Source organism: Morone saxatilis, unplaced genomic scaffold (genome assembly GCF_004916995.1).
Source record: "Morone saxatilis isolate NCDOM2014 unplaced genomic scaffold, NCSU_SB_2.0 Contig2, whole genome shotgun sequence".
NCBI lineage: Eukaryota > Metazoa > Chordata > Actinopteri > Moronidae > Morone > Morone saxatilis.
In genome coordinates, this window is record NW_023339762.1 from 6537056 (window position 1) to 6556360 (window position 19305).

The 19305-nt window shown below is 39.2% G+C and overlaps 1 protein-coding gene across 1 annotated transcript in view; it reads right to left on the bottom strand.

Annotated features, from left to right (window-relative positions):
* Positions 1-13443: 13443 nt before the first annotated feature.
* The window catches only part of tes (testis derived transcript (3 LIM domains)), a 13983-nt gene continuing 8121 nt past the window's right edge, over positions 13444-19305 (bottom strand). Inside the window, exons 6-9 of the mRNA XM_035665844.1 lie at positions 19119-19297; positions 16619-16834; positions 16365-16523; positions 13444-15073 (exon numbers count right to left, since the gene is read on the bottom strand). Coding sequence (XP_035521737.1) covers positions 14882-15073; positions 16365-16523; positions 16619-16834; positions 19119-19297 — 746 coding nt within the window. The 3' untranslated portion in view covers positions 13444-14881. The remainder of the gene's footprint in view (positions 15074-16364; positions 16524-16618; positions 16835-19118; positions 19298-19305) is intronic.

Consider the following 19305-nt stretch of genomic DNA (forward strand, 5'->3'; position numbering starts at 1 on the left):
TTTTCCTATCGACAGTACTTGGTGACCTCTAGTGATCAAGACTAGGGTAAAAATCTGCCGAAGTTCCCCTTTAACTTCACCTCCTTCCCCACCTTCTTGCTTCTACCCTCCTTCTGCCCTCCTGTGTGAAAGTGCATGAAAACTAGCCTTGATCCTCACAGGGAAACAAAGACATGAGTGAGTATAAAAAAAGAACTAGCAGTCAATTCTTATGACCATACAAGGCAGCCTCACATTCCTGCCTCGGACATTTACAGGCTCTTAAACTCTGTTCCTGGTGCTTGCCAAAACTCTGGGGAGGAATTCTTATCTAGCTACAGTACAAGAGACATTTATTTATTTTTTTACTTCATGGAAGGAGTTATGGGAGCATGATGTGTGGTGGAAGAAGGGTGTGTGTATGTAAAAGGTTAATGGGAGCAAATAAGGGTGGAGAGAAAATGAGGTTAAATAGATGTATGGGAGTGTAAGTCTGGAATGAGAAGTTTCCTCTAAAAGGGCTATTGATTGGGTTCAGTGGAAACACAATGCCTTTAAAAGTAAGTAAAAGTAAAAAGTTAAATTGTTGTGGGAATTTAGGTTTGGAGAAGGATTGTCTCAATGGTCTGTAGCCCAGAACATGGACTTGAGGCACTAAATCTGCACAGAGTGATTAGATAGACTAGATTTGAACACACAAAAAGTGTTGAAATTTGTGTTACAGTTAATGATATGATTGAGTGATATGATTGAGCATTTATTGGGTGTTGCTAGAAGCCCACACCTCTTAATATTACCCAGACAAGATTTATCAAAATTCCACTTACACCTCTCCAGTCAAAGCTTCTCCATTTTCCATATTTCCCAAATCCAACTGCATATTTTCCCACGAAAATAACTTTCTTTTAATCTATAGTGACTATATCACTCTGGGCTTAAACACTTGTTAGTTGTGGCTTTTTTAATGATTTAAAAAGGTCATGACTTTATATATGTGGTTCAGTTCAATCCATGTTAGACAGAGATGTTGGTATGTCAGCCTAAGCTCCCACACACACACACACACACACACACACAAGATACTTTTAACTCATGACATGGAACAGTACTCTTCTGATACTGAAGAGGTGTATGTGTGGGTGTGTGTGTGTGTGTGTGTGTGTGTGTGTTTGAATGATTTTCCACTGCTCTGTTCTGCTCTGCCTGGCAAAGCAGTGGAATCCCCTCATTAAAACCAGATGTAAGAAGAGACAGGCTTTTATCTGACACACACACGAAAGCATTTATGTGTGAAACTGGCAAGTATGCACCTACAGTGTGTTTGATGAAATACGCTAATACAAACATTCTTACTACTGATCATAAATGTCTGATTAGACTCCTTCTCAGGATTATATGGGTGTGTACAGCCTGTGCTTGATTGACATCTTTTCAACTCTCCTGATGCACCTGTTATGGCAAGAAACTTTACACCTTTGCTAGTCTTTACGTTTGTTGAGTTTTCTGACCTTATGTAATAGCCAGCAGAAGTTTTATGTTTTATGTGGGTATGCCTGGCCTTTACTTACAAAAATCTGACTTCATCATTAGTGCTTAGTATTCCTCCCACTGCCTGCTTCCCAGTGAATTTAACTCCATCCAAGCCTGGCTGCCTCTCATTTAGGTGTATGAAATTCAAAAAGTGTCTCAAGATTTGATCAAAATATCTTAGTGAGTTATCACCCAACACAGAAACTTTGCAGAGATTGTTTGCCCCCCTTAGCTCATTGTGTTGGTTTTATGGCACCTTTACTGCATTGTTCAGTCTCAGTATTCTCATTTAGCTTCACCAAACAGCCGAATGACAGATGGTGATTAGCTGGTGAAGAAAATGGAAAAGAGTTGGAGATCAAACTGGTGCTAAAAGGACAGGGAATATTACAATTACATGGGCCATGTGGCCAGAAACACAAGTCCAAATAACCACTAATGTTGCTCCGTGTCAGTTGGATGTATAATCAGGCAATTACTGATTTGTTTGGCCACTTGGGGGCAGTGGAAACAAGTTATGAATGCAATACTTACATATCATCACCTTTTAAGTTGATATGGTGAATTTATTACCAACGGCTGCTTAATTACAAATCCAGGAGCAACATTATCACTCATTTAACATTTTAGCTAAAACAACTGCCGGCTATGGCTGAAAAAGATGCAGTGAGAGTGAACCAAAGCAGTGAAGTTGTGGGCCATACAGCTAAACAAGGAGCTGCTGAAACTTAATATAAAGCTCCTTGGGGCCGAGGGGGGCTGCAGGTTCCGGTGATAAATCTCACTAGGTTCATATGAGCAACATCTTTCATATTGTCACATCGTTTTCAAATTGAATCTGATACATTGTTATTAGAAGTATTCTAATTATGGCCGCCTTAATTTTATGAGACAATAATATGTCTATTGTGTGTGTTTGTCAGCTTATTGTAGAGTTGTTCTGCCCCCAAGTGGCCAAAAGGGCATTGTAAGCATGTTTGCTCACATTTGCTTTGGAGAATCACATGAGCCAAACCCATGTAATAAATAGTTCAAATCTTGACGTGAGAGTCTTGACTGAAACAATATTATTGTTCAAGAAAGGGAAAATTGTAGAGGAAACAGGGAAGCACATATCTGATTGGATGTTGGAAGGCTGATGACCACAGAATGTTTAGCAATGGCCAGATTTTCTCAGCTGACAAGCTTGTTGACCATCAGTGCAGTAGCCAGAATTTTTCAAAGGTCATTCAGCTCTTTGGAAAATAAATTACCTTCTGATGACTTATTCATGTTCCTGGCAATTTGGGCTCAGGAACGAATGAAATGTAGTTTTGGGCTGTGTTTCTCTGAGAGTCTAGAATTCTAAACACATAGCACACTTGAATCAGAAGCACTTGACTGTCCTGACCTCTTCACCGATATGTGACTCCAGTTTATTATGGGCCTTCTCAGCAGAGGTGGAAAAAACTGAGATTCTGAACTCAAGGTCTGCTACTTTAATTACTCAAGTCGGAGAAAGAGTAAAAGAAAAGCTCAGAGTAACTCATTGTTGCATCGTAGTGAATATAAGTACCTCGTGCAGGCTTGAGGTTCTTTACAAATGAATATGTTTTGTCTGTTTTTCTGTTTTTGGCCCTTGCATGTGAGATGTAATTTTCATACCTTTCTTCCAGTTACTCCTCTGTTTACTTATCTGTATCTTGGTTCCACAATAAATATGCACTTTTGTCACAGGTTTGCAAGACAACTGCTGTTCATTTTAAGCAAACTGCCACTTCGAAGTGAATTTAAATTCAGCTTTAGGGGAAAAAAAGGACATTGAATGCGTAAGTGGTTGGAATGAGTCATAAAGTAATGATGCATTCAGGACCGGATACTACTCCCTTTGTCTTTCGAATGCTGCTGTTGTTATCCAGGAGTGGTAACAAATCCCAACAATGATATTCAGTATTTGAGGAAAGGGTTACGTACATGAAAGTCGTTGTGGAAAAAAGAACTATGATGCTTTACAATTAAACCTTTTAAATTACCATCTTGTTGAGTGCCCTCTAATCCAAATATAGTATAACCATCATTTCATACTGTAACCTTGAGAGGTGCACTGATTACCTCTGTGAGAATTCAGCTGCAGCTTTTTCCAGCTTGCAACGTTAAAAAAAGAGTAAGACTGTGGTTGACAATGGCAGGAAAGGGAAACTTGTAATGAGAAGTTTGGCTGTGGCCACAACGTTAGTGGTCGGGACACTTGTAGGTAGCGAGGGAATGATTTGCGACAGTGCAGGCTTATCCTTGATAACATAAAACATTTGGATGCCATTCAAAGACAATATAAATGTCACTTTTTAAAATTTGTACTATGGTGCTGGTGGTAATAGTTATACTTTTAGTCTGATTATATACCTGATTCTTTGTTGCTGCAATTATATTGTTAGTGCAAGCATAATTCAATTTAGTTGAATATAATTTAGTCTAGTTCCAAATGAAAACAGTGAGAACAAAATAAAAGTGTTTTCTGATGTTATGTCAACATCCTAAATGTCTAAATTGTTTCCACAGCAACCTGTTCAACTCACTCTCAGGATCACTTACACCTGCTTTACAGCATGACTTCACTTAATGGATGACTGAACTTTTGTCAGCATGAGATATAAATTCAGCTAGGAAAGTATGGAAACTCTAAGTTTCTGTAATCAGATAGGCACTAGAGTGATAAAAACAATGCAAAGAGGTGTATTCATATTTCAGATGACTTTAAACACACACAACCCGCAGCAGTTCCAGCATGTCTAAAGCAAACAAATGCTAGTCATTCACTCGTGAACTTATCATGAAATGTAAACAGTAACCAGGAGACACAAAGTCAATACGAAGGCTTAGGTCAGTAAAATACTGTTAAAACCAGTGACCATCTGTTCTTGTCAACATTAAGCTTTGTGTAAATATTTCCAGATCAGAATCAGTCATCAATTCAAGTCTATGGGTGCCATGAAGCTTAGAGACAAACAGTCTACTGCCATGCTGGTGGACCTGTAAATACTCATTACAATGTCCAATTGTGTACAATACACTAGAAACCAAACTGTCGGATGGGTGGAATTTAAAAAGACAACTTTGCTATTCTTAAAACTCCAAAGCATAAAAACAAAAACAAAAACAACATGAGAGAAGACCAACCATGCTGAACTGTTCCCAATTCATTCCAGTGGAGGTTGCTCCTGTCTCTTTGCCCCACTGTTTGTCCTAGAAACTTTATATTGAATTGCTTAAGAATTGCTTTTCTAGGCTTTGTGAGAGTTTTACAAATATTAAACCTTCATAATTTAAAAACACTAGGGAGACATTCTTGACCTTGTTTGTGGTTTGTTTGAGTTCTAAGGATGCTGGCAGTCTATGTGAAAATGCTTTTTGTACTGAAAGACATTTTTCTCCTTTGATAATCACCTCCTGGCTCAAAATATAACACACATATATAAATAATAAAAACATATAAACACAGACATGAAAGTGGTGTTAATCTTCTAATCCCACTCATGGCAAGAAAGAGAATACATTTATTTCCCAAAATGTTGAACTATTCCTTCATGGTTTAACACTCCTTTGGCAAATCTAGGAAATTTCTAAATGAGCTTGTCGGGTTCACTCACCTTTCACCAGTCAAAACTGTACTTAGTCTGTTAATATGCTTATGTTTAGCCTGTAAAGTTTAATGGTAATAAATAAGCAGATAATGGTAATGTTAAGCAGGTTATTCTGCCATGTTTGTATTGATTTCTAATGCAGTATTATGTTGTGTATCCTTATGTTTCCTTAGAGAATTTTGGCTGTGCTGGGAGCCATTGTTGCACGGCCCTGTAAAGCCCAATGAGATATTGTATTTGATATTGGGGCCTACAAATAAACGTGACTTGACTTGTCATCAACTGCTGCAGGGATCGAACAGTAACTGAATGTTCTCTAACCACTAATCTACCCCTCCAGAAGTAAACACAATCAAGATGTTTGGGCCTGTCTGAGCTGCTATGGCAACACTAGCTTCCTGGCAGATCGCTTTGGATTCCTCAATCAAGGGTGCTGACTAATTAATGAATGCTAACAAATACTGACCAGTGTTTCCAAGAACTGTGGAGTCACCTCTCTGTCTAAGCTGATAATATCAGTATTGGTTTCCAGTGGAGTAAGTACATTTTTGAGAAAGTGAGAAAAACAGCACACTGATAACGGGAAGGAAAACTGAGCTAATGTGCCTATTTGTAATGTTTTACATAGTGCCGCCATTTGCATTTTTGAAATATGAGCTATGGACTTTCTTTATTCTTAGAAGACACAGAATGAAACCCCTCAGTCAGTGCAGGGACATACTTTAGCTGAACAGGCAGAGCTAAAGATGTGTGATCTGTTAGACATTAGCTCAACAGGTGCTTCCACACTGTCAGGCAGAAGTGTTTAAACCCTCAAAGCCTTCCTGCAGACTGTAAAGCCCATTTAGTCCTCTAATTTATAGAGGACATGCTCATAGAAAAGAGTGACTCCTACTGGATGTATCAAACACTATAAAAATGTATCATGTGACGGACTACAACCAATGCTTCTAATGGGAGGAAATATAATGTATGTTTTACTTATACACTATATTTGAAAGGCAGAGTTACTGTGCAGCTGTTTCCCCACAACGGCCACATTGAAGCCATTCTACACTCGAACAAAAAAGACAACAACCTTGAAATAATCTTGTAATAATTGTATTTTGGTTTTCCTTTTACCCTTTTACCATCTTTTATTTATTCTTGTTTTTGTTTCCTTTTTTTCCCCCTTACTCCTTCAATTGATTTCCTTTTCTATTCTTTCTTCCTTCTTTCCTGTTCTTCTGATCTTAGTCTTTAATTATTTCCTTATTTCATTCCACATTTATTTTTCTTCTGTTTTATATTTTCCCCTGATATAAAAAGCGTGGTGGTACTTTCACAAGTAGTACAAAGCTCTATATCCTCCACATTACTGTATTCTTACCCTTGATATTTGAATTTTCAGTACTTTTACAGTATCTGTTAGCATTGCCTTTACTACATGTATCAACATTTTGCCAGTCTGAGAAACAAGTACAGTGTGAGAGAGGTCATAATGCCAAAACTGGGATCACTTTGCTCTGTTGGCCTCTACTGGATGATTTCAGCATGGAGAAGAAAGTAAAAGTCTGTATGCCATATGATCCACACATCAACAGGTATCTGGCACCTCAACAAGTGTCAAGACTTTGGGCACTGGTAAAGGGAGGGATCAGATGGAATATGAGAAAGCAAATTGTTTCAGACAGGAGGTAATGGTGCTGAAGGAAAAACAACACAGTGAAATGGGAAGATGTAATTCATATCAAAGCTCTCCGTTGTGAAAAAATAAGGAGGACGATGTGGAGGGAGGATTATAAAAAGGTGTAGGGGGGAGGATGATGAAGCAGAGGAGAATAGGGAGAGTGAAGAACAGATAAATGATCAAGAAGAGCATCTCTGACATGGAGGAGTAAGAAGAGGAGTTATTCAAAAATGGGGGATAAACCACAGCAAAGAGGGAATGTGAGGAGGAAAATAGAGAGGATGATGAAGAGGCTAAAGGAGGAATTGGATGATCAGAAAGGAAGAGGATTTCAAAGAAATGAGTGAAAGAACAGAGCAGACTCAACAGTCAGCACTCGGCTACCTGAAATGACTCCTTTCTGAAAGCCTCTGGGGAGTGAACTAATGCAGCATTTCAGTAATTATAATGTAGCAGCTTTTAAAACCAGTTCTAGCAGTTGAACAATGGTGTGCTTCAGAATGACTCCCTGCTTCAAGTCATAACTGATAGGTAAGGTAAGTTATGTGACTGCACTTAACAAATAGAAAATAAGTCAGCCTCTTTAGCAAGTGCTAAATCTGCTCAATTGGCAGTCTTGGTAAAGTGTTGGTCAACCACAAGCCCCCAGAACAGCTTCAGTGCAGACCTTTTCACAGCGGTCTCTTTGACATGTAATAGTAGGATAAATACAGATGTTACCAATAACTCTAATTAAGGTTCTGTTCCTTAAAACAGAGTCAGGGTGCTGCTGTTGTGCATGTTGGCTCACTGGAAAGGCTCTGCTACACTAGATGGAACAAATATTTCATATGATAGATTCTACAGGTCTCTGAACTCTAATGGATGCAGTGAACTTCCAAAAAATGTTCCCTTGTTGAATTGTTCGATGATCAGGGCGGGGAGCACTGAGATTGAGACTGTCCTAAGAAAAAAGCTGTTCACACTGTGCAAACTATACCATGGCTTTTGGGGGAACTCACGTTTTCTACTATTCTGCCCTCATGCACAAATCCTAAATCAATAGTAGCCCAAGTTTATGCATGATCCATGACGATGAAGATGTAGAAAAACAGTTACTATATAATGAAATTGTTAATAGAAAAAAGCTCGCTCTGTAGTTCGCACCCTGGTTCCCACCATAAATGCTCCAAAACTGCGTTTACATTCAAGTGGCATAGCCCTCTAGTGGTTGTAGGAGTTATGGCTCTTGCAGTAATTACGTCCATAGAGAGAGGAAGTCAGGGTGGTTGGATGTGGTTGGGTCAACAAAATGTCCACCTTAAAGCTGCATTAAGTAACTTAAAGGTAATTCAGGTTCCTCTGGCAACCAATCAGAGCCAAGAAAGATACTTAGCTGAGTGTCATTCCCAGGTCCATAACCAAGTGGTTATTATTGTAACCATGAAGGTCCCCTAACCTTAACTAAGTGATTTTAAACCACAATTATTGACTTTAATGTTTTTTTGGTGAGCTGACCCTTTAACCTGATGACTGGCAATCATCTACCACAGTACAGGAAAAGTAGCCTACTTCAACTGGGTGAGATGAAGAGCAAGAATCATTTTTTGAGCCACACATGCACACAGCTTGTTTGACTGTATCATTGAACATGATTGCTCCTGTTGGCTGGATCACAGCCTGTAATACCAGGCCTCCTCTATAATGACATTCCATAAAAATGAATCGCTCCTGCTTACTTCCTCCACCCTCTCTGCAGGAATGTGGGGGGTGAGTTTCAGAGAGCTGGCATTTATACCACTTGTGTTGAGGTGCCTGCAATGGCTAATGGTTCTCCTCGTCCTTAGGTCTGGTTTTATCATAGTAATTTTAAAAAATCCTGTCCACTTTTCTTTTTAAGTGCCTGAACTTCTCTCCTACATTATGTTTCTAGTATTACAAGTATGTTATCAGGGTGCTCTTACTCTTTCTTCAAGAAGCTGAAACATATTCTTAAGTTAAGTATAATAACTGGTTTAGATTTTTCAGCCGGTACAGGAACTGAACAGTGTGAGTTGAGATTATCTTCAGGCGTCATTTAGCCCATTTGGGACGGTTTTATCATCTTGGATGAAAAAGCACAGAAAAACCTATACAGAAAAATAAAGTTTGAAAACACTTCTGATACGGCATAAATCTCGCCTTTTTGTTGATTGTCAAAGATTGTTTTCAAGTTTGGTACCATGATGTGTTTTTGGCCCTCCAGCCTCAGGAAGCAATAATGAGCCCTGTACGGTTTGGCACACCGCATGAACTGAAGAAGACACAAAAACTAGAAAACATACTTGGGTAAGTGACACAGAGATTTATCCTTTATCAGACGTGTTTTCAAACAGTATTTTTCAAATTTACGAGAAAAAGGAAAAGACGAACTGCTTGGTTTTGCAAATTCATGTCTGGTTAACTTCCACACCTTTGATAAAGAGCAGTACACAGCCACTTCCCTTGGCCTTTCTATGGAGGTCATCCAGGACTGTCAACCACACATAACACAGTCTCAAACACATTTAAACCCTGATCTTTACTGCTGTACAAACTTCCTAACTTCTCTTGAAAACTGCATTGATTTTTTGACACTGTATGGGACAGTGTAAAATGTTGCATTGACACTTTGACAGTTATTATGGCTAATATACTAGCAAACAAAATGGCTTATTCAGACACACAGCAACATTAATATTAATTTGGAGTCATGTTTTAGTCCACCTGATGAATTCAAGTCCAATATTCACTGTCCCGAGGAATATATCTGTCCCTTTAGCAGCTAAATGTGTACTAGCTGCTACACTTTGTCTGCAAGCTGTTTGATGCTGGCAGTGTACAGTGAGTTTATCACAGCTTAATAGCTGCCTGCTGCAGCTGATACTGATGGACATGAGAGCAGTGAACTGTAAAACTAAAACAATGAGCTGAAAAATGCCAAAATGATCAGTTTGAGGGGAAGTTGGGTAGTAATTCTCTGGGTTCATCATATGAGTGACCACTTGTTATCATCACAATATCGATTTTCGCGGCTTTAAAGGCAGTAGTTTTTGTAGCTTTCCCCCTTATGAGCTGAAGATGACCTTCAGACTCCTTTGGGCAGAAAATATCCGATTACTCTACCAGCAAAGACACTATAGAATGTTTGACAAAAAGGTTAATGATGATATGAATCCTTAACCTCGTCACAACAATGTGGTGAAAAAACAAAACATAAGTAAATGTTTTGTTTCTTAGGAATTACAACCAAGGTGATTTTTGACAAAAACAGTCAGCCCACATCTGCAGTGTCTCTGATGCCAGCAGTAGATGGTTGTGATAAGCAAATTCAGATTCCATGTAATCCTTGCCCTGCAGACTTTACTGTGAGGATGTGTTCACACAGTATTTGGACTAGACACAAAATACTTAACTAGTCTGTTGGTGGTCTTTGTTACACAGGACTTCTTCTATATAAAGATTGATTTATTCAAACAGAGCAAATACAGATTCTTCAAAGTTTTAATAAAAATATGTCATGATCAACAGTAGGCTACATTGTGTAGTGATCCACGCATTAAACCTTGAAACAGACTTCTGCTTGGTTGTGAAGTCTGTGTCTGATGTAGTGTCTCCACTTTGCAGCTGAAGGCTGTGGAAACAGAAAATTCTAATTCCAAGTAACTTACAAAATATCATCTTGATTTAATCTTTTATCTGTCTTCATGTGACTCTGACTCACTGCTTATACATTAGATACAGCTTGCTGTCCTAAGTTCATGCCGTTATGACGGATTTTTGATTTATGAGATGGATTCTCTGAGTGCAAGCTATGAGTATGATTTATGAAGATCAGGCCTTGACTCATAGAGAGTCTTGCCACTTTTTTATAGGCAACAACTTTAAGTTTGAGCATATTAGGCAACATACAATGGCAGTAAAGTGTCATCATGCCGCTGCATAGACACAGATGGGAGGCGGGAGGTGAAACTTGTTGCAAGAATTACTCTGAGGACAGCAAAGTGGCATACAAACAAAAGACTCAGAGAATGGATAATATAAAATAATAAAGGATCTACAACCTTTGAAATGGAATTAACAGAAATTGTATACATTATATTAACCCACATGGATTTGCATCAAAATACATATTATGATAAAAAAAAACTCAGCTAACATTGGGGCTTTGTAATATGATGGTTTGTGCAAAGTGTCAAGATAGTTATCCTGATGATCACTAAGTTATAGTCATTTCAAATGTATTATGCTACTGTAGTGCCACAAGCTAGTTTATATTAATGAGGCAGCACCTAAAGAATTTGTCATCCACTTGTGTTGTGGTGAAGATGAGCTTAAATATCTGGAATCAAGGACATATTTGCAACTGCACTTCACTGTTCAAGTGGTGTGAGCAAAAAGTGCTTTAAAAATAGCCACATGGTGGCACCAAAAAACAGCCAGTTGTTTGAAAGATGGCAGAGCTTTTCAAGTTTAACTGAAATATGTAACTAACTTTTTTTCCAAGAAGGCAGGCAGTGCTAAGTAGGCAGAGTTTACTACACGGTTATAAACCTCACTGACTTTCCGATCACTGTCGACATTTCCTATCCTCCGAGGAGGATATGTGGAAGGCAGAGAATGCTCCATCCAGGCCCATCAATTCATATCAGCATTATGCAGCTCCCTCAAGAGAACCAGAAACATTAATCATCATATGGTGTTGGTGAGGAAAACCACAAGCCAATCAACACTTCAGCATCTCAGCTCCATTTCTCCATGAGCCAGCATGGAGCTGAAGAGAAAAACAAGTTCCACTCCAGCGAGGAGACCAGCACAGGAGGTGGTATGTGTGATGGAGTCAAGGCAGGATTCAAGTTAACTTAATATGATGCAACACCTGTGAGAAATGAATCACAATGCAAATTCCTCTTTTAAACTGCAGCACAATGCAAATTCAAGCATGAAACAAATCACATGCAAATTCCAACAAGCACACAATATTACAGGAAGAAGACCCCACCACACTCTACGCAGTTTTCTTTTTAAAAAAAAACTCTATTTGCATATGTGTCTTGAAAACAAAAGCTTTAATTCTTCAACACTGCAACAGATACACCAAGTCTAATGCCAAACATGGCCAGACTTCCTATGACAGAAGAACAGGAAAAGCAAGGAATTTATGACAAAAGAAAATCAGAGAAAGGACACAGGATGATGTTGGAGAGGGGTTATGACTGGGTGATCCTGGAGCTGGCCAGGCGATTCGGTCACATCAGGTCTGGCAGAATTGTGGTTGAAAGAGGGGAAATAGCAGCACAGCTTTGGGCCGACTGCCATTTAAGACAATGGGGCTTCTCAGGGATGGAGCTTCCTTGAATTGTGCGCTGTTTCCACATGGTGAATGAAAACACAAGCCCCTTAGAGGTGTTTTTTCCATCATGGCCGTCCTGCTACAGAGTTCCCATCAGTGTGTAACAACTACGTCAGAGAGAGCGCACACTAGGCTGTACTGATAATTAAAGGTGTGTAAACTTCATTTCACATATTAAATCCACTCGGTTTTGGAGTTTGATGATGATGTACTATCCCAGAACTCATCGCACAAAGTAAAACAGAAGCTGCTCACAGGTGCATGAAATAAAAGCAAATGTATATAGAATGTAAAATGCAAGAATGTGTCTGCTTGATGGATGGTTAACAATCAGCTCCAAAACTCCTTAGGAAGACAGAAAAGTATGTGGAAAAACATTTTGCCTTGTCTTTGTTAAGTTTAATTAGCCATGGCATTTAAATTTTCGGTTTAGTCGATGTCCGCTGGCACAACTTTGCATAATTTCCTGTCCCCATACAAAACGGCAATATATAGTCTGAATATTATGGCAATATGTATACAGTACATGTGTTTGTAATTTGTAATTCAGTTTATTTCTCAATTAACAGGATCAAGGCCCTGCATATCCACACAGGTGTTTTCAGTTACACTGATTAGAGCCCTGCTCAGGTTAAAGCCATGATGGGAATTACATGAGGTCACCACACTTAATGTACCATGTCTCTTCATGGAAGACATGTCATAGTATTAACAGCACGGGTGTAATTAATAACATTAACGATGGCTGCATTCAATTTGAGTTACCCTGCTGTAGTGTCGTGGTATTTTGCATACTGGCTCACTGTAATGCTTCACAGGGGTATTTAATGGAATGAATGGAGGCACCGTTAATGTTTTCAGTTTCACCTATGCTTTTCCTGCTTTGGCCAGTCAAAAATGTCAATAAAATAGGGTCACCTTTTTCCATGATTTTCTGCATGGCTGGATGTTGTGGAGCGTGGGATCAGCTGAGCTGCCACATCACTGCAGCTGCAAACCTTCACTGGCTACATCAAACTAGAGAGCCCTGGCAGCGTCCACTAGACCAGGAAAATAGGCTCTGCTGCTGCAACAGGTACTGTCTGACACACACACAGTACTGAGAGGAGGACTAATGAAGCATAAGAGAAACACACCTATGTGTGTAGGGGTGTTATTTAGCTGGTAAGTGAAAAACTCACCTGCATTATATTTCAGGGATTGAGCTGATGCTCCAGGAGTTGGTACTTGTCAACTTATTGGAATGAATAATTTAAAGTGCAGTTTATTTCTTGAAAAGGAAAGTACATGGCTCAAAAAGAACAAAAATAGAGTGACACAAAACATTGTGTGTGAAGCAATTCCCAGTGTTTTTTTTTCCTGAATTCATTAAGTCCTTGAGTACTGCAGCAAACCTGCCATCATTCATTCACTCTGCAACAACCTTACAGTGTTCACCTCCATCAGGAGCCCAGCTGATGATCCAAGTAGACTCCAGGATAAAAACATGTTAACTTCTCTGCCAGTAAATGTGGAGGTAGAATACATTGTTCCTGCATCCCTTTTATTTATACCAAATGATATAAAATAATCATCATTTACTTAAATCTAGTATTTTTATGTGGAACGAAGATGAAAGACCACTAATGGATATGCAAAAAAGAATTTTATTCAGTGGTTCTTAATTTTTTTTTTTTTTTTATAAATAATGAACAATCTGCAAAATCTAATACAGTAGCTTAATATTTGTGAAGATCATGTTGAGACTGCATCGGAGAGTTGTTTAATCAATTCTAAAGCATTTTCTTAGGATATGGTTAGTGGTGTGATTGTACTGGATTTAAGTGCAGCGTTATCAGTTCATTAGATAAACGCTAATGCAATCCAAAATCCTTGCATCAATCCACATTCTTTGTTCACGTTATTTATCCACATTAACATACACAAGGAGGATGATAGTAATAGTTTGTACAGGTGTACCTCATAAACTGGTAACTGGTGGTGTATACTGCAAAGTTTTCACATTGTTTCGTTGCCCTAAAAATACAATGAAAATACTACAATATATAAATTCAGGAAGTTGAAATTCTTACTGTCAATCAAAGAAAAAAAGAACTGCTGCATAATCATTTGACTGAGAATAATATAATTATTTGATTTCAGTTTGATCTGGAATACAGTGCACTGAAAGCAGATCAACCCCAAACCTGGCTAATATTGCTCATCATATTGCTGCATAGAGGACAGTGAGTATCAGTAGTTTTTAGTATCAAGGAAGCAGTTGAAGGTGGCATGATAAATCAATAGTAACACTTCTTTGGGGTACAAAGGCGCCAGTACCGTTAAACAGACACAGGTTTAAGGCAAAAAAACTGGACTGCCACATTGAACCAATACAAAACTAATCTCATCAGTAAAAAAAAAAAGAAAACCGTTGTTTAAAGAAGGCTGATTTTAAGGCAGAGGACAGACTGAAAGGTAGAAGTTCAGGCGACTAGTTGAGACAGATTTATACTGTGGTCCCCCATTGACAGAAAGAAAAGAGCACCCTAATGCAAATGGTAATATTATTGTACATCTCTAACTAACTTTAAAGTTAAAGTTATTAGAGGTATCAGGCACTAGGTTTTTGTTTTCTCTGCCCTCATCCAGCTGCACCAGTGTTTGTTTTCCCTGCTCTGGTTCTAGTCTAATCTCAATCCGTCCTGGTTTCACAAGTGGTTGTGCAGAAGATGGAGGAGTTGTTTTGGCCGTCTAAGCCATGGTTTTCTTTTTGCACTCCGCAGAGCAGAAGAGGAAGCCCTGCATCGCCATGAAGCGCTGGCCGATCAGGCACTTGGAGCATCCGGAGCACTTGAAGCACTGCGGCTCGGCGTGCCAGTGGTTCTCTCCATAGGAAACCCTCTGGGCCTCGGGCTCCACCGCATTCTGGCAGGCTGAGCATTTCTAGGATGAGGGATGATATAACGGTGTCAGGGCAGATAGACGGCTTTTTATTTCGACATTTTACAGATTTCATCATTCATTTTCAGAATGTTTTTCAAACTTTCAAACCTTTGCTCAGTACACAACACAAAAAAATCAACTCAACTCCACTGTAGCTGCACTGTAAGTATTAACATGAGACAAGCATGAACACAAACACAGAAGATGTAACAAATATTAGAGAGAGCAGTTCTCAGAGAAAGGTGTCTTGAGAGAAGTTTTCCTTTAAAGCCAGAATTAGCTGCTAAACGATATTGGCATGTTTCATGTGTATCTGCAACAGACTATTGAACAATTGCTTCGTAACCCAGCGGAATGTCAACCATTAAATACTTAAAGGAAGGAGATAGTTCTTCACATTTAGAATGGCGCAGTCAGAAGGGAAGTTACAGAGTTAGAAAACAGTGGCTTTGCAGGAGATTATGTTGATAAATCATGCAAACACATGCCGAGTGCTTCACATTCTTGACTTCGGGTGGCCAGCGTTCATTTACAGTCACTCTCTTTACCTCTATCAGTTTTACAGCTTCAGCCGCAAACAGACCCCAAGCCAAGCCAGAAATCGAATCGAATTGAGAATATATCCAGAGTTAGAGGACTTCAGTCACAGGGGGGATTTAGAAAAACCTGTCCATGTGTTCTGTCCTGCTACTTCTACAACGTTTCTTTCCAGAAATTATGACCCGGTTACTCAAGATAACCCACAGACCTTCTTGTGATCATTTTCATATAGGAACTAATTTCTTTCCACCGAACTACACCCAACAACCATCTCACAGCTTCACAGCTCAGCTCAGGAGGACAGCATTAATGAATAGATCTTGTGCTGTCACAAGCCTCTGAGCAGATGTACACTTCTTTCTGCGCTGTGATACGTAGAAAGAAAATAGATAAATAGGTAAGAGGAAATATAAAAAAATTTGGGTGAACTGTCCCTTTTAAGTCTTTCTATATTGGCTTTTTATGTTGAATTTCTTTTCTTTATACATTTCATGTCTTGTGTAAAACACTCTGAACTGCTGTGTTGTTGAAAGAAGCTATACCAATAGACTTTGCCTTGTTGGTCAGAACAGGACTGAACAGAACAGTGCCTGAGAACAGGACAGGGATTTCTAGGGTTGGGCTGTGACCACTCAAGCTAAAAATGCACGTAGTCAGGGATCTGAATTGTGGTTTATATAACAAACAATTATTAAAGGTTCGACTATTTGAACAAACAGAAACCCAGAGGAAGAAAGAACGTCTGTCTCACCACAGCGTAGTTCTTCATGTAGCAGGGCTTGCAGACAGGCTTGTCCTTCTCCATGACATACGTCTCTCCGGCAAGAATGCAGTCACAGTCAAAGCAGCAGAAGTGCTTCAGATGCCAGTTCTGGCCCTCAGCCTGAGTGTACTCATTACTGAAGATCAGCTGTGGATGGACACATTCAGTAATTAATGGAACAAAACAATGAATAACTTCCAAAATACTGTTCAAATAGTTAAAATAATCATATCGTCTCTCACCTCATCACAGCCTCCGCAGCGTGGCTTCTCACTGTCTCCGTAGTGGCGTCCGCAGTACAGCTTGCCTTTCTTGAAGAAGTAGATCATGTCCACCAGCAACTCGCTGCAGGTGCAACACACGAAGCATGCTGGGTGCCACAGCTTGTCATAGCCGGCCCGCTCGGCGTAGACGGCAGGCTCGCCCAGACGCATCGGCTGCTGGCAGTGATGGCACGACTTGAAGGGAAAGGAGAGAAGGAGAGAAGGTTGGTTTGGCGGTGCATTTGGATTTTATTACCAACATTGGCAGGTGATGTGAAATTCAATAATTATCTAATTCAGTTTTGTCCTTTGTTGGTTTGTAATTGGCTTACAACTAATGATAATCTTCATTTTCCAATACCCTAAGTATTTTCTAATTAATCATTCAGACTATGCCCATTGTGAGTTCCCAGAGCCAAAAGTGATGAGTGTACCATTATATGGATATGTGAAACAAAACTGTGTCAGAACAGTCAGTTACATCCTGTCCTGAAAATATTTCTTATAGACCCTTTGGTTCTAACAAACAATTATTATGTACTTCCAGTACTTCTCCCAGAGGTTTACACAAAGGGTAATATCCTTCACTTTGAGTTAATTTCAAAGTCAAGTAGGGTCTCCTTTGATCTGACAACGGAAACATTTGAACTTTCTGTCTTAGATCTCCCTGAATGACACATTTTACTGAAGAAAATGTGTGGAATTCCCCTTCATAACACAGAGGCACAGCCACTGTGACCTGACCATGCCGTTGTCAATTAAGATGAGATGACTGCTGTTGGAGTTGGGGTGAAGGTAGAGATAAGGAAATATAAAGTTGTTAAAACACTCCCTGCCTTTAGAGAAGACTGTGTTCTTGACATTGCGCAGCCATGGATACTATGAGGAATTAAGAGGGAGGATACAGGTAGGAGAGTGAGAAAGAGAATATAAGAACAGCTTGAAAAAGACAAGGAGCTTGTAACAGAAGGGAAAGAGGACGGCAACATGGAGAAAAATACAGAAAAAAAAAAAAAGAGACGTTGGACATATGCCCACTGCTACTCTTCCATAACCTTCTTCTTGTTTCAGTATCAAACCCTCTCTCAATACATGAGTCACAGCAGAACTAAAAGCAGGAATAAATCATAAGGCTCCACACAGCAAGCATTAACTGACTGCACATGGTGATGAACAGATACAGAAAAAAAAAAAAACCTCAAGTTGTGACTCAGGACGTGAATTAGAATGAAATCACTATCCATCATCTTGAATGGAGAACACTGAGTCTCACTTGGTCTTATGGCTCCACCTAGTGTCCTGTCTAGGACTAACACATTGTTTGTAATCATTACCAACAGTAATGAAAGCAGTGTTGAAAAACAGGGTAAATCTACCATATTACTATAATTTAGTCATCTGGTTGTACATACAACATATACATTCATTTTACCTAAACCTGCACTTACATGATTAACTGGTGTAATGAGGAGATAATCACAGCTTCATGAGAGACTTTGCAACCGTCAGATAAATCTGAAGGCTCGTGAGATGATTCATGTTACAAGGGAGCAGAACAATATAGTTCTGCTATATACATTTACGTTCCTTTTTTAAAAAGAGGAGAAAAAGAGGAAAAACATTCTTTGGTGGACATTTAAAATGATCTGTGATGAGGAGATGCACGGAGATGGTGGTTGAGAACCAGAACGATATCCTGTTGTAAAGCATTAAAGCAGTACTGGGTGTAATCCTCTCTGTGCCTGGTGCAACAACTGTTACGGTCATTAAACAGAAACTGGTGCAGATTGTTGCCAAAGTTGAGAAGTAACAATAAATTATTTTTTGAACTCAAGTTTAAGGACTATTGCACTGATTTACTATCCTTTATTAGTCCTCTAGTGCCCCTAGAGGATTTCACTGTAGTTGTACAAAGACATTATGGGAGCCTGAACCTGGGTCTTCTCAGTGAGGGGGCTTCTGCCAAATGTTCCACTCTGCTACCTACTAAATTGTAGCTACAACATACGACTGTGTTCCTGCAATATATTTTCACTCGTTAATGCACAGTATATTATACCAAAGAAAATGGCATCATTTTTTTCTCTGTCTTTGGTCATTATATTTCTAAAACCATTTGCAAAAGACCCTTTTATTATTAAAATGAATCAATCAATGTTTGTGTACTGTTATGTTGTATGTAATGTTGCACTTTAACATACAGCAACATACAGTTCAAAAACATATAAGACTTTAAAATGCATATCAAATGCATATTAAAAACAAATAAAAAATAGTTTCTGCATGCATTTGCCAGATTGCAATACATATATGAATATAATATATATATATATATATATATATGAATATGAAAATATCCTTTTTAATATTTTGATAATCATTTCAACCATCTCATCTGGCCTGGATGCCAACAGAGTGTAGATGTACAGCAAAGTGACAGACTGATAAACAGCCAGATATATGAATATAAAGTGCTTACAAAGCTCTGCTGTGGCAGTCCAGCTTGCTGAGCTCCAGGGACGCCCATGGCTCCAGCAGTGGCAGTAGTACCCATGGCTCCTCCATGGTCGGATGGTCCAACACCTGGACCTGAAAGTGTTCCAGCACCACCAGCTCCAGCTCCAGCTCCAGCTCCAGCTCCAGGTCCAAAGCCAGAACCAGCTCCA